This window comes from Mustela lutreola, chromosome 8 (assembly GCF_030435805.1).
Source record: "Mustela lutreola isolate mMusLut2 chromosome 8, mMusLut2.pri, whole genome shotgun sequence".
Lineage (NCBI taxonomy): Eukaryota > Metazoa > Chordata > Mammalia > Carnivora > Mustelidae > Mustela > Mustela lutreola.
The window spans coordinates 1,476,054-1,491,689 of NC_081297.1; the positions used below are offsets into that span (position 1 = coordinate 1,476,054).

A 15,636-nucleotide genomic window follows, 5' to 3' on the forward strand; every position below is an offset into this window, starting at 1 on the left:
GTGAAATCATGTGGTGTGTCTTTCTCTGACACCCTCATTCACGTAGCGTAACACCCTGTACTCCTGTCCATGTCATTGCAAACAGAAAGATTCCGTTCTTCCTGTTGGCTGAGTGGCATTCCTTTGTGTACATAAACCTCTTCTTCTTTATCTGTCCTTCGGGTGAAGGACGTCTGGGCTCTTTCTGCAGGTTAGCTGTCGTGGCCATTGCTGCTGTGCACATTGGGGTACAGAAGGCCCTTCTTTTCACTGCATCTGTATCTTTGGGGTAAATACCGAGGAGCGTAGTTGTAGAGTTGTAGGGTAGCTTTATTGTTTACACCATGAGGCACCTCCATGCTGTTTTCCAGAGTGGCTGCACCAGCTTGCATTCCCACCAACAGTGTAGGAGGGTTCCCCTTTCTCCGCATCCTCGCCAGCATCTGTTGTTTCCTGACTTGTTGATTTTAGCCATTCTGACTGGTGTGAGGTGATATCTCATTGTGGTTTTTTTGCTTTGTTTTGTTTTGTTTAAGATTTTTATTTATTTATTTGACAGACAGAGATCACAAGTAGGCGGAGAGACAGGCAGAGAGAGAGGGGGAAGCAGGCTCCCCGCCGAGCAGAGAGCCCGATGGGGGGCTCGATCCCAGGACCCTGAGATCATGACCTGAGCAGAAGGCAGCAGCTTAACCCACTGAGCCACCCAGGCGCCCCTTCATTGTGGTTTTGATATGTATTTCCCTGATGCTGAGTGATGTGGTCTTCTGCCCATTTCTTGATTGGATTATTTGTTCTGTGGGTGTTGAATTTGACAAGTTCTTGATGGAATTTGGGTACTGACTATCTATAGGCCGTTTGCAAATACCTTGTTACATTCTGTCCGTTGCCTTTAGTTTTGTTGACTGTTTCCTGTGCTGTGCAGAAGCTTTTTATCTTGATGAAGTCCCAGTAGTTCATTTTGGCTTTTTGGGTTTTGTTTGTTTGTTTGTTTTTTGTTTTTTAAAGATTTTATTTATTTATTTGACAGACAGAGATCACAAGTGGGCAGAGAGACACGCAGAGAGGGGGAAGCAGGCTCCCCGCTGAGCAGAGAGCCCGATGCGGGGCTCGATCCCAGGACCCTGAGATCATGACCTGAGCCGAAGGCAGAGGCTTTAACCCACGGAGCCAGCCAGGCGCCCTTGGCTTTTGTTTCCCTTGCCTCAGGGGCTGTCTCTGAAGAATACTGCCAGGTTGATGTGCAAAGTTTACTGCCTGTGTTTTCTTCCGGGATTTATGTAGTTTCAGGTCTCACATTTGGGTCTCTACTCCATTTTGAGTTACTGTTTATATATGGTGTAAGAAAGTGTCCAATTTCAGGGCTCCTAGGTGGCTCAGTCATTAAGTGTCTGCCTCCGGCTCGGGTCATGATCCCAGGGGCTGCGTTGTGAAGCCTGCTTCCCCTCTGCCTCTCCCCCTGATTGTGCACTCTCTCTCCCTGTCAAATAGATAAATAAAATCTTTAAAAAAAAAAAAAGTGCCCAATTTTCACAGCACGCTTTATGGAAGAGATGGTCTTTCCCTGTTATATATTCCTATCTCCTTTGTTGTAGAAACATTAATATTTTTACGATTTTAATACATTTATCAAAATGAACATTTAATGGATACATCTAAAATGAAGTGGAATTTTCCAAATAATTGTTCTATCAAAACCCTAAAAATGTCGCCTGAAATGATAGAGTACACGTACGTTTTTCTGGTAAATTCTGTCGTTTAGAATCGTCTCACTTGTCTCTCGGGCTGTGTTTGAGACCTGCATCTGCTGACCTTTCAGGCCATAGACCTCAACAAGAAAGGCAAGGACAACAAGCACCCGATGTACCGGAGGCTGGTGCACTCGGCGGTGGACGTCCCCACCATACAGGAGGTAAAGCCGCCCTCGGTCCCGCTGCCCATGCCCCCAGAGCTCCCGGGTGACTCCGCAGCTCCCAGCCGCACCGGATTCCGCTGCCTTCCTCCCGGAGGGCTGCCCGCCCACCCGCCTCCTAAGCATAAAGGGCCCCGCGCTGCTCTGCGCACGGACCCAGCGTTCTCGGTGGGAGGCCCGGTGGGAAGCCACCATAGCTCCCGGAGGCTCAGTCAGAGCAGCCGCGGGGGTCGGCTCAGGTGATGCTCCGATTCGGGGTCCCCGTCTGGTAGGCTTTGCTCACTTGAGCCGTGCCGCGCGGGCGTCTCTCTCAAGGGAACGGTGGGACCCGAGTCCTGGGAAGCTGCAGACTGAACCTGAGCAACAAGGAGATGATAATCAGAAAACTTAGCTCTCCTGTTCTGTTTTGTTTTGCTTTGTTTTAAAGATTTTATTTATTTATTTGACAGAGACAGAGCGAGGGAGGGAACACAAGCAGGGGGAGTGGGAGAGGGGGAAGCAGCTCCCGGCTGAGCAGGGAGCCCGACGTGGGGCCCAGGCCCAGGACCCTGGAATCACGACCCGAGCTGGAGGCAGATGTCCAATGACTGAGCCACCCAGGAGCCCTAAACCTTGACTATTCTTAAGAGTGCTTAATTTTACCTCTTCTGGCCAAGGTTTTTTGATGGCTTTGTTAATGTGTGATTAAAAGTTGCAGTAAAATCCAGAACATTGTAACATGTTTCCAGTTAGGATTGCTGAAGCGCTCGTTCTGTACTTGGCATGTCACTTTGAATGTAAGACTTTGTGTTGCCGTAATAGCTCATAGGGGACCGCAGGAATCCTCTGGAGTCATTCCACAAGTTTCTCAGTCCCCGTGGCCGCTGGGAGGGACTGAAGGTGCAGGAGTTCAGTAGAAGGGTAGATGAGAGAGTGGCAAGGAGAGCCTGGAACAAAGCAGGGAGTTCTCACCTCATCTCCTGCCCCCAGGTTCCATGTCCTCAAGCAAAGCCTCCTTTCCTAAACCCTAACGTCCCTGAGGACAATGAAGGCTCCAGCTGCCCTTCCTCCCCCTGCACAGCCCCACCCTGGCTCCGCTTCCTCCTCTCCCTGAGGGCACCTTCCACGCTCTGCCTAGTTGGATCCTGTCTAATGGTAGAGCAGGCAAGCTGGGGGTGCAGCAGACGGCGCTGTGAGGGGCGCAGGTGCGGCCCAGGAGTGGACAGCTCTGTAGGGAAGAGAAAGAGGAAGACAAGATTGTATGTCTTCTGTAGCTTACGGTTCAGACCAAAGTCGGTGCCACGATGGGGCCAACATCAGACATCCCGGAGTGGCTTTGAGAATGCTGGGTATGTATCAGCCCCCTGGAAGCTGTAGACCACACCACTGCGTGGGCGCCTGGAGCCCAGGGCAGTCAGACACTCAGACGGGGGCTCCGATGCTGGTACTTGTGAATCCGCCCTGTGACCTGTTGGTGGTGGGCGCAGCAGCACCTCCAGCACAGGGGCTCCTGCAAGCCTTCTCGAAGGACGGACAACCGCAGTGGGTCTCCGGGGATTTCAACAGAACGGCCGGATCTTAGCTACTCTGGAGGCCTTTGTATTCTACATTACTTTCAAGCTGATTTCCTAAAAGTAGCACCAAGATAAGAAAAGCCCTCCCTGCTACCTCTAAATAACTTTGCTATACCTTTCTTCCAAAAACTTTGCCTCCCCTGTAAAAAATCCTCGAATTCCTTCCATAATCCTTTTCTCTGGCAGCTAAAGGCAAAGCAACAGAAAGCCCTGCGATGGAAGCCCTTTAGATGTGGCATCTAATACAGTAGAGACCCTTGCATTGCCTTGCTGCACAGAGGAACACCTAGGACTTGATTTTAAAGTTACTTGTAATTGGGTTCCTGGTCCCGCTTCAGAATTATAAATGTATCTTCTTCTCTGTGACATAAAGCATCACAGAGGCTGGTGGTGGTTGTCTTTTTTCAGTCTTTGTGCACGTATGTTGTACAGACGGTGGCTGTGTTGTTCAGGTCTCGCCAGCCCCCTGGCCAGGGCTCTCCTTTGTCACGGCGGGTCTCCGTCCTGCAGAATGAGGGGCACGCGCGTCGGGCAGAGCCCAGCTGGCCGCTGAGCGGGGTGGGTGGCCACCGGACCCCACGATCCCGGCTGCAGGCCGGCTTGTCCGGGTGCCCACACGTGTCCCTTCCATGCTGTGGGACATGGGAGTGGTTGTAGCGTCGTCCTGGAAAGTTGGCGCCGTGCACCCGTGCTCTGACCCCATGTGTATAACACGAGACCCTGTCGCCCTCTGCAGAAGGTGAACGAGGGGAAGTACCGAAGCTACGAAGAGTTCAAGGCGGACGCGCAGCTGCTTCTGCACAACACCGTGATCTTCTACGGAGGTTGAATGGTTTCTCTTCTCTGTGCATGTTTCCCCCGTACCGTTCACATTCTGGGTCAGGAGATGCCTTCGATCAAATGCGATTCAGAACATCAATACTTCAGTGATTTCTAAGTAGTAATGTCAGGGTTTCAACTCAAAAATATTTCGGAATGTGGTTCTGGCTTATCAAAGTGCCCAAAAGCTCCAGCTCACTAAATGATGAAAACCGCACTCCTTACTGTTTCAGAAGCAAGCTTAGTTGAGGGACTTTTGATCAGCACTTTGATTGATTAATGTCCTGTCGTTCCGAAGGAGAGAAACAGGCTGCTTTGAACTTAGAGCTTCAGTACTCTGTTGAAGCAGGAAAGCTGCACAGAAAGTGTGGTTTTTGTGCCTGAACTTTATTTAAAACAGACATTTTTGTTTAAAATCGTACGTGGCCACTTTGATCACTGAAAGAAGCTGTAAATGTATGACTTTGGACCGTCTTGTGTCTCTAGATGACTGGTAATAGATCATCTCTGCCTTTCATTACAGCAGACAGCGAGCAGGCCGACATAGCCCGGATGCTGTACAAGGACACCTGCCACGAGGTACCGCCCCCCCCTCTCCTGTGGAGGTCCTGGCTCGCACGCCGCCAACCAGCCATTTCCGTGAAATCATTTTATTTCCATGTTTGATGTATGTGGAAAGTAATGCAAACGGAGAGGAGAATTTGTCTAGGAAACCTGGGGTTCCGTCGAGCTGTCGAGTAACTTGTACAGAGAAAGGCTCCGTCTTCTGGAGCTGCTCTCAGGGCGTCGGCTCCCGCAGGCAGGCAGGCACGGGGCACTGGGCAGACACTCAGTAGATGTTCGCCTCGCTTTCAGTTTTACACCGAAGTACAGTCGTCGCCAGTGTCGGGTGAGCGCCAGGGTCCCGAGTCCACGTGTCCCTCGCCGCGCCTCTGGACGGGGGAGTCCCTCGCGCCACACGGCATCGGCACCCTGGGGCCGACTGTGTCCCCCATCGCTGAGACGGGCTGACGTCATGACAGACAGTCCCCTTCACCCCCTCCGCGTCCCCTTCGCCCGCGGGAACCACCAGTTTGTTCTCTGAGTTGATGAGTTCCTTTTATTTTTGTTGTTTGGATTTTCAGATTCCACAGATAAGTGAAACTAAACGGTATTTGTCTTTCTCTGACTCACTTAAATCAGTATTACGGTCTCTGGCTCCATTCATGTCCTTGCAACGGACAAGATTTCATTCTTTATAGGGCGGCTTACACTCCGCATGTGTGCAGACCACGTCTTCTCTGTCCGTCCGTCTCTTGGGGAGCATCTCGGCTCCTTCCACAGCTTTGGCGCCGGTGGCCGTTGCTGCTGCGACACTGGGTGCCCCTTCTTTCCGCTGCGTCTGTGTCGTTGGGGTAGATACGCAGGAGTGCGGGTGGCGTCTCCCTGTGGCCTCGACTCGTGTTCCCCTGATGCTGAGTGATGTGGAGCATTTCTTCATGTGTCTGTTGGCCATTGTGTGTCTTCTGTGGAGAAGTGTCTGTTCATGTCTTCTGCCCTGCTTTCTTGACTACATTATTTCTTTTGGGTGTTGAGTCCAAGAAGTTCTTTATAGATTTTGGTTACCAACCCTTTATCTGATAAGACATTTTCAAATATCTTCTCCCATTCTGTCAGTTGTCTTTTGGTTTTGTCAAATGTTTTCCTTTGTTGTGCAGAAGCTTTTTATCTTGGTAAAGTCCCAGTACTTCATTTTTATGCTTTTGTTTCTCTTGCCTTTGGAGACCTGTGTAGCAAGAAGTTGCTGCGGCTGAGGTCCCAGCAGAGGTTGCTGCCTGTGTTCTCCTCTAGGATTTTGGTGGATTCCTCTTTCACATTTAGGTCTTTGATCCTCATCTTGAGTTTATTTCCGTGCGTGGTGTAAGAACATGGCCGGTGTCATTCTTCTGCATGTGGCTGTCCAAGGTTCCCCACACCATTTGCTGAGGAAACTCACTCTCTACTGCATATTCCTTCTTCCTTTGTCACAGATAAATTGGCCGTATAGTCACGGGTGGATTTCTGGGTCTTCTGTTCGGGTCCATCCGTGCTCATGTCTGTGCCAGAACCATCCTGTCTTTATGACCGCAGCTTTGTAATTCAGCGGGAAGTCCGGAATTGTGATGCTTCCAGCTTTATTTTCTTTTTCAAGATTGCTTTGCCTATTTGAGGTCTTGGGTGATTCCGTACAAATTTTAGGATCGTTTGTTCTAGCTCTGAGAAAAATGCTATTGGTATTTTGGTAGGGGTTACATTCAACGTGCAGACGGCTTTAGGTCTTACAGACATTTTCACAACATCTCTTCTTTCAGTCCATGAACATGGAACACCTTTCCATTTCTTCATGTCCTCTTCAGTTTCTCTCATCAGCGTTTCACAGTTTGCAGAGTGTGCACGTCTTTCTCCCGTTTGGTCAGGCTTCTTTCTTCCCAGTATCTTACCTGGTTTTGGTGCAGTATTGAATGGGATTGATTCTTTAATTTCTCTTTGTGCTGCTTCATTATTGGTGTATAGATAAACAACAGATTTCTATACATGGATTTTGTAACCTGTGACTTGACTGAATTTATCAGTTCTAACAGTTTTTTGGTGGAATCTTTCCAGTTTAAGGTGTGGGCCGTTATCTGAAAATAATGGAGGTTTTGACTTCTTCCTTGCCGACCTGGATGACCTTCATTCCGTCCTTCCTTAAGATTTAATTATGAGAGAGACAGAGACCGTGAGAGAGTGGAGGTGGGGTGGAGAAAGAGAGAGCCTGATGGGGGCTTGATCCCAGGACCCTGGGATCATGACCTGAGCCGAAGGCAGACACTTAACTGACTGAGTCACTCAGGCGCCCCTGGACGACCTTTCGTTCTCTCTGTTGTCTGACTGCTGAGGCCAGGACTTGCAGTGCTGTCACAGATAACAGTGGTGAGAGCAGACGTCCTTCTTGTGTGGCTGCCCATACAGGAAAGGCTCTCACCTCTTCCCCATTGAGGATGCTGTGGGTTGTTTGTAGACGGCCTTTATTATATATGGAGGTATTTTCCCTCGGTACCTACTTTACTGGGGGGTTTTATCATGATTGGATGTTGCGCTTTGTCTGCATCTACGGAAATGATCGTGTGGTTTTTATCCTTTCTTTTATTAATGTGGTAAATCATGCTGATTGATTTGTGAATATTGAACCATGCTTGAAGCCAGGAATTAATCCCATTTGATTGTGTTGAGTGATTAATGTACTGTTGGATTTGATTTGTTTTTATTAAGAATTAACGCGTCTGTGTTCATTAGTGATATTGGCCTATAATTCTCTTTTTCAGTGGACTCTATCTGGTTTTCGTATCAGGGTCTCATGGAGTAAGTTTGGGAGTTTTCGCTCATGTTCTGTTGTGTAGAATAGTTTGAGAAGGATAGGCCCCGCCCCCCGTCCGTCTAGTCGTCCGTCCGCGGACACCCGGGCGGCCTCTGTGTCGCGACTGTTATAGATGACGCCGCAGTGATCTCGGGGAACACGTGTCCCTGCGGCTTAGTGGTTGGCTTCCTTGACAGACACCCGGTAGCAGGACTCCTGGGTCACAAGGCAGCTCTGTTTTTAACTTTTTAAGGATCGTCTGTACTGTTCTCCACAGTGGCCGCCCAGCCTGCTCCCACCAGCGGTGCCCGAGGTTCCCCTTTGTCTGCGTCCTGTTCCTTGGTTGTTGGTTCGCACCTCAGACAGGTGTGAGCGACAGCTCAGTGGAGTTCTGATTTGATTTCCCCGATGACCAGTGACATTGCGTCTCCTCACATGTCTGTTGGCCGTGTGTCATCTTTGGAAAAATGTCTGTTTACTTCCTCTTCATTTTTAATTGATTTTTTTTGGGGTTTTTTTTTTTTTTTTGGTTTTTAGGTGTGGTAGTTTTTTACGTATTTTGGATTTAACCCTTTATTGGATATATCATTTGCAGATATCTTCTCCCATTCATTAGGTTGCCTTTTCGTTTTGTTGACTGTTTCCTTCACTGTGCAGAAATGTTGCCTCTTTGAATGAACGATACACGTTGGAGCTCCGAGATAGATGTCACAGGCAAAAAACCCAACAACAGAGTTTATACAGTGAACTGTTGCACACAGTTTATTCAGTCAATAAATGAAATGTATATTAGGGAATGTCCTTTTGGTTTGATACACACATGTGAAAACCATACTAAATCTTGCAGAATTGTCTTTATCTATATAAAAACTCTTTTTTCTTGATTTCAAGTTTGGCCTTTTTTTTTCTCTTATTTAGCAAATATTTATTGAGTGTCTGCTCTATGCTGTGCAGTATTTTAGGGATAAAGTGGCGGCCGAGGTACTGCTTTCTGCTCATGGGGCTGTTCTCTGAAGAAAAACTCAAAAAAGAAACAGACAAAACATGTCTTTACAAGTCGTGGAAGAGTGTTAGGAAGGCCACAGGGGCGGATGCAGAGCGTGAGGAACGAGGCGGCGCACGCGCTGCTGTTGCTGGTCCTGGGGACAGAAGGGGGCCGGCCGCGGGGCCCGGGCTGAGAGCCGCGAGCAGACGCGCAGCTGGTGTGCACGCGCAACGGGCTGCTCTCCCATTGTTTACTGGAAAGTGAAATGGTTAAACTTAGAAAGAATCTTCAAGCCTGACGATGCATGTAAGAGAATGTTAATGTACATGGACGTTTTACAGGGTTGGATGTTCATGGTTTATGTGGGCTAAAATCGTTGCTTTTCTTTTCTAGCTGGACGAACTGCAGCTTTGCAAGAACTGCTTCTATCTGTCAAATGCTCGTCCTGACAATTGGTTCTGCTATCCTTGTGTATGTGAGATTTTGTGATTTTCTGTTTTGTACCTCTTAAGTATGTGAGGTATTATTCTAAGGAAGTTATTTCCAGTTTGCTCAAGGATTACAGTCCTTCCTAGATATTTTTCTTTGTATATAGTATATATGGTTTTGATGATTATGAAACCTGAAACAGAGGGTTAACAACTTGGCATCATTATCCATCTCGGACTTTAAAATGAGGAACTTAAGAACGAACTCTGGGTCCCTTAATATTTATCACAGAGTGAATTTCTGCCTTTCCCCTCAGTCTTTCACAAGAAGTATAAGGTTTTGTGTGTGTTTGTGGCTGTATGCTGTGCCCTGGGGTGACGTGATTTCAGGAAGGGTCTCTCTCTCCGGGACTGGAGGGGCAGCACCCAGGCCCTGGGTGCCTGCAGCTGCTTCCTGACCTCACTGTGCCTCCCAGGCCCGTGGGCGTCGCTCTGAGCCGGTGAGCCTGCACCGGGCCTGCCAGTCCCCGTCATGACCGGGTCCAGGTGTTGGGGCGCCGCTCCCGGTGGTGAGGACAGGGCATTTGCCGCGTTGCGCACATGCCTCGGCTGGCCGCGGGGACCGCCGAGCTCCTGCATGCTGACGCCTGTCTGTCCGGAGAGCGGAGTCTCCGTATCGCTGCTTTATGCAGGTTGCAATTTTTTGGTATTTTTCTTGAAGGCAGAACCAATCTGAGAAAAACTTATATGTTTTTAGGAGTTAAACCATTTTCAAGACAATGGACTGTACTCACTAGATTGTTCACAATTAGTGCTGTGCTTCTATTTAATACTTTAAAAGTAACGTGATGCAGTAAAACATTTTATTTCCAGATACCTAACCATGAACTCGTTTGGGCCAAGATGAAAGGCTTTGGGTTCTGGCCGGCCAAAGTCCTGCAGAAAGAGGACAACCAGGTGGACGTCCGCTTCTTCGGTCACCATCACCAACGGTGAGCATGGCCCGTCCGTCACTGACTGCCCGGTAACTCCGGGTGCCCACCAGGTGGGCCGTGGTGTTGGGAGGGCCCCTCTGTCAAAAGCAGGCAGAACTTACTCTGAACTTACTCTGAAACAAATCACACATCACTTTTTTTTTTCTTTTTTTTCCCTTTGTTATCCATTTTTTCCTTTTGTTAAGCATTGATTTATTTTGGGTAATTGTCTTTCCTTTTTTCTTGAAAATTCAATAGGGTACGTAAGTACAGGGGGAAAAAGTTAATAAAACCAGGAAACCTGCTACCCAGAACAGGAAATCACTAATGGCTTTGTCGTTTTTACCGTCTGGGTTTGTTTGGGGGTTTTTTGGTCTTGGTTTCTTTTGGGCTTGTGAAGTGAAATGGTCGCGGTTTGTGCCTGACACGGGGGGGGGCAGGGTGAGGCAGGGGTTTGGGAGGGCAGGACATGGTGTCCGTCACCTTCCCCGGGCTCCGTTCAGAGCCACACACAGAAGTTGGTGACTAGGGAGCTGGGGGCCGTGTGGACGCTGTGGTCCAGGACGCTGTGTTCGAATTACACACGTGTCACTCCCAGACCTTGTTTCCAACCTAGACTTTCAGGCTTCTGTTGCGAAGGAGACACGTACACCAAAGCCTAAGTGCTGGCATTGTGTCACGCGAGAACACGTGTGTCCCCAAGTGAGAACTGGTTTTGTTACTGTAAACTTGGTTTTGTACGTTATTTCATACAAAGACTGAGAACTTCCCTATGAAATCATAGCTGCTTCCTTCACGGGGACGTTAAGACCTAAACATTTATCGAGGACAGAAGCGTCGTTCTGAGTGATGCTGTCGGTAGCGGGGCTGACTGGACACGGACCAGGTTCTCAGCCGCAGCCGCAGGGAAGGTGCCACGTCCGTGACATGGTCTGAAGGCCTTTGCGAGCCTGCAGGGCCGTCTGTGGGCCTGACCCGTGGGGTTTGCGCCATTGTCACCACTGTGAGAAGCCACACAGCAAGGGACAGCGTTCCTCTCCGTCGTTTTCATTTAAATAGAGGTTCAGTGGCAGGAATTTTTACTGGAATTTAAAAAATTAAAAAGAAACAAACAAGCCAAAAAAAGAAAGTTTCGTGGCAAGAAACCTGCAGTGAATTTCCAAAAGCGTAGTCTGCCCCTTCACAGACGGACGCACACTTCACAGTCACTCGGGGCAGGAGACCAAGTAATGCAGAGGGGAGTGTGAGCTGTGCTGGTTTCATTGTTCTCTGGCCTCCGCCCCCCCGGCATGTCCCGTCTGCCGCCAGAACAGGCGGCCGCAGCGCACGCGAGCAGGGACAGGGAGGAGAGTGTCCGGCTCAGCTGCTGGCCGCCAGCGCGGACCCGTAGTCTGGTCACCCGCGGCGCGGGCTGCAGTAAGACACGCCTCAGAAGGGTCAGTGCTTAGTGGGTCGTGCGCAGCACGGATGTCCTAAAGGTCTGCGCTACTGTGGGAATCCGGGTGACGTCAGGTACTGTTAACGTAGTAAAACCGAGAGTTTGGGTGTTTGGTAAAATGTTCGAACTGGTTAGTGTGTCTTTTACAGTCTTTCATCCACGGTCAGATAGCCTTATGCAATCTTCAACCATGAGTGGTATTTTTCTGTCATCTGGTATATTATGCAGATCATATTTTAAAAGAATATGTGAGCTAATCTGTTTGCGTTCTGAAGAGGGAATCACAGCGTAACATTACATTGCCAGACTTTTCCTCCTGAATTTGTTATTTCCTGGAAGATTTAATCGAAACGATTTTGGACAGATGGGGCTCCGAGGACTTTATTGTGGAAAATACAGTTAGCCGTCAAACAAGAGTGACGCTGGGTTGCCAACCCCCCTCCACGGTCAGAAATTCATGTCTAACTTCTGACTCACCCAGACCCTTGGCTGAGAACAGCCACTCTGACAACATACTCTGTGGGCTACGTGTCCACCCACGGCTCAGCCCTTGAAGACCCACGGCCTCACAGGAGATCCGGAACCCTATTCCTTTTCTGCTTACGGGGTGCCCAAAACCATCCTTAAATGATGAGGACGTATCTTAAAAGTGACACTGTATCTTATTAGAATACTCGACTTATCAAAAAATGACCTGATGCGGTACTGATCACCAGTTCTCGTGAAGCAGCGTGTTTACACATGCAGAGGTCTTCCTCCGGGAGGGAAGGCTCCGTGGGAGCGTGCTGCTTCCGGGATCTGCAGGGGCCTTCCCCAGGGAGAAGGGGCGGGCCAGGTCTGGGTACGCCAGCAGGGCTGCCTCTCCACTGCGGGTGCCAGGAGCCTGCGGGGAGTCACGGGCAGGAGAAGCACGTGATTTCGAGCTCATTTGTCAACAGACCACAGAGCCGTCGGGGAGTGAGTATGTTCAGAGCGTTGAGGATCGACAGATGCGCAGATCCCACCAACTCAGGTTCTCTTGTGTTAGACTCACCGTACGTCGCAGGGCGTTTTTTGTAGCGTCGCATAACCCACGGTCCTCTTCAGTAGCGGAGCCCAGTCGCGGAGGGTTTCCGAGAGAACAGGAATGCCCGTGTGAACCGCACGGAGGCAGTTACGTCTGGTGTTAAGAGCAGATGTGAATCCATCTGATTATGTCCAAGGGATAAACAGATGTGACTGAAGTTGACAATTACCCTGATCGGTCACAGGTGCACCCAGGCCGTCCCCACGGCCAGCCGCGGAGATCTGTCTCAGGAGCATGGCCTGTAGGAGGTGACCGTGTGTTACTGCCCGGCGCATGCCGCATGCCCAGGCAGTGCTGCTGACCTCAAGAGTAAGGGCAGCCGCTCCCCCACAAGCCCTGTCTCCTCCGCTCCTCGTAGGAGAGCCGGTCGTAGCTGCCATCCGCGTCATGGGTGGCCAATGGAGTGCGTCCGTCCGGGGGACGCCGTGGGCGGGGTACGTTCGGATGTAGCCATGGCCGCTCCGGTCCCACGGGTCCAGCCGCCGGCCTGGGACGTCAGGACCACGTGTTGACACCACAGAGCGCAGGGCTTGTGCTGCAACGCGGGAGTCTGCACTCGTGGCTGAGGCCCACGTGCCGTGACTCCCTCGGTCTCTTCAGTCCTCAGGCTGGGGCCCCCGTCGCCGCTGGCCAGCAGGGGCAGCTGACCACGTGCAGTGACGCAGAAGACGTGAAGTGCAGATCTGTGTGTTTGAGGTGCCACTTGCACACTTGGACTGGAGGCTCTAGAGAGTCTCAGGCACCTTGCCGCGGTCCGTCTCACGCGTGCCATCCCCTCTGCTGGGAACGGCTCCCCTGCTGCGGCACACGTGATCCCTTGGCCACACATCGCACATCGCTTCTCAGCTGGGACACGGTCCCTTCCGGACTGAGGCTCCGCGTGTGCCGGTGCCGCTCGGTCCTGCCCCGTGGTAATGGCTTCCCTCGCCCGTCTGCACAGCAGCTCTGTCCACAGATGCGGCAGGATCGCCTGCTCAGGACACACTCATCCTGCAGCGTGTGTGGTGCCTTCGTGGGCACACGGGGACGTGCAGTCGCGGTGTGAGCGCCTGGGAAGCTGTTCCTGAGTTCTCGCCTCTTCCCGGAACTGCGTATGGTTTTGTGTGTCCGGTAACTTTGGGTCAGTATGAACGTCATTCAGAGACGCTTATTTTCTTATCAGTCCGTGGCTGAACGCTGCTGCGTCAGTGATGACCTGGAGGTCAGTGCGGACGTGCTGGAAGCGCCGCGTGGCGGGGAGCCGGGCTCGGACGCCCTCGCGTCGTGTGTGCAGTGCGTGCGGGCTCACGGCCTGCGGCTCTCGTCTGCCCGAGCCGCTGTGGGTGCCTTCCATGCTGGGCAGGAGCTGCGGCCGCCGGCCTGGCTGAGAGAAGCCGGGGCGGTGCCGGGCACACGTCGTCCCCCCAGACAGCGGGTCTCACCCACGGCTGCAGGGTGTGCAGCCGCTCCGGGGCCTGCTTTGCAGGGGTGGAGAGTAGGGGCGTTCCAGAAGTTTCTAACCGCGCTCTGGTGCTCCTCGCAGGGCCTGGATCCCGTCGGAGAACATCCAGGACATCACCGTGAACGTGCACCGGCTGCACGTGAAGCGCAGCATGGGCTGGAAGCGGGCCTGTGACGAGCTGGAGCTGCACCAGCGCTTCCTCCGCGAGGGACGGTTCTGGAAGTCCAAGAATGAGGACCGGGGGGAGGAGGAGGCGGAGTCCAGCATCTCGTCCACCAGCAACGAGCAGGTGGGGGCCCGCAGGCGGCAGCCTGTCGATGGCGGGGACGAGCGCACGGTCATGCTGCCCTCCCCGCGGCGCTCCTGCCTGCCGCACAGACGCCCGCCGAGCGCTCAGCCAGAGGCGTCGGCCCTGCCGGGTCGCCTGCAGCCCCCGGCCCAATGCAGCCAGCGACCCGGCCGGTGCAGGAGCCCGGCATTCCCACCCCCACCGGGGAGCTCCGGGTGCGGGAGCCGCAGGGTCGGAGGGAGCGGAGTGCGCCCGGGAGCCGTGACTCGCGTCTCCCTGTGGGCCCGCGACCAGGGAGCCGTGACTCGCGTCTCCCTGTGGGCCCGCGACCAGGGAGTCGTGCTGTCTGAGTCACAGGCTGTCCCTCTTTCATGCCCACAGCTGAAGGTCACACAGGAACCGAGAGCAAAGAAGGGACGGCGCAATCAAAGTGTGGAACCCAAGAAGGAAGTAAGTGGCCGCGCTGCGCTGTGTGGGCGGCACGGCCCCAGAAAACGCCTCCCACGCCTCGGTCACGACAGTGTGCCCCCGCGGCGCTCACGAACACCGCTGTCAGGGAGCCTGTCGTCTGCCCGCCCGCGTCCCGGGAAGAGCTCGTGCGCGGCACAGGCCGCATCTGTCCGGCCCCAGCCCTCCCTTGTGTTGGCGTTCAGAACCTGAGGGAGTCCAAGCTCGGACTCTCAGGATGACGAGTCTGTGGTTCGGAACACTGGGGTGTCTGTTAATGAACCTGGTCCGTAGCAGTGACTCTGAGCGGGTCATGGCTTTATATCTTACAGCACAGCTTTATTTAGTCTGAGGAGAAAAGACCGTAGTGTGTGTTTGCCACAAAGTTCTACAGTTTCTGTTTGGAATTATCTTGGCTGTTGATTGCTTAGAAGTTTTGGGGTTTTTCGTTGGGTTGGCTGTGGTAAAGCACAGAGTTTACCGTCCTGATGACACCGCCGTGCTAGTCTGACCGGCCTTGCTCTTGGTCCGGCGGGCGGCCTGTCCCACGTGCACTGTCCTTGTCCTGCAGGAGCCAGAGCCGGAGACGGAAGCCGTGAGTTCCAGCCAGGAGATCCCCACGATGCCTCAGCCGATCGAAAAGGTGTCCGTGTCCACTCAGACCAAGAAGTTAAGTGCCTCCTCCCCACGTATGCTGCACCGAAGCACGCAGACCAGCGGCGACGGGCTGTGCCAGAGCGTGTGCCACGACAAGTACACCAAGATCTTCAACGACTTCAAGGACCGCATGAAGTCTGACCACAAGCGGGAGACCGAGAGGGTCGTGCGGGAAGCTCTGGAGAAGGTAAAGCGGCCTCCGTGGGCTGCGCACGACGGGGGCCGTGTCCCGGGGGCGGCCCCTCCCGGCGGGAGCGTGGGAACCGGGTCCTGGAACCCTGCGTGCCCCCGGG

At 52.4% G+C, this 15,636-nt stretch overlaps 1 protein-coding gene across 9 annotated transcripts in view; it reads left to right on the top strand.

Moving 5' to 3' along the window:
* Positions 1-15,636, top strand: part of ZMYND11 (zinc finger MYND-type containing 11) — a 108,772-nt gene that overhangs the window by 88,244 nt on the left and 4,892 nt on the right. For 7 of the 9 annotated variants that reach the window (XM_059183664.1, XM_059183665.1, XM_059183663.1 and 4 more), the window contains 8 exons: positions 1,799-1,891; positions 4,181-4,268; positions 4,787-4,842; positions 8,997-9,074; positions 9,905-10,023; positions 14,032-14,239; positions 14,621-14,689; positions 15,258-15,530. In XM_059183664.1, the coding sequence (XP_059039647.1) occupies positions 1,799-1,891; positions 4,181-4,268; positions 4,787-4,842; positions 8,997-9,074; positions 9,905-10,023; positions 14,032-14,239; positions 14,621-14,689; positions 15,258-15,530 (984 nt within the window). The remainder of the gene's footprint in view (positions 1-1,798; positions 1,892-4,180; positions 4,269-4,786; positions 4,843-8,996; positions 9,075-9,904; positions 10,024-14,031; positions 14,240-14,620; positions 14,690-15,257; positions 15,531-15,636) is intronic. The other 2 variants (XM_059183666.1, XM_059183670.1) reach the window with 1 other exon arrangement.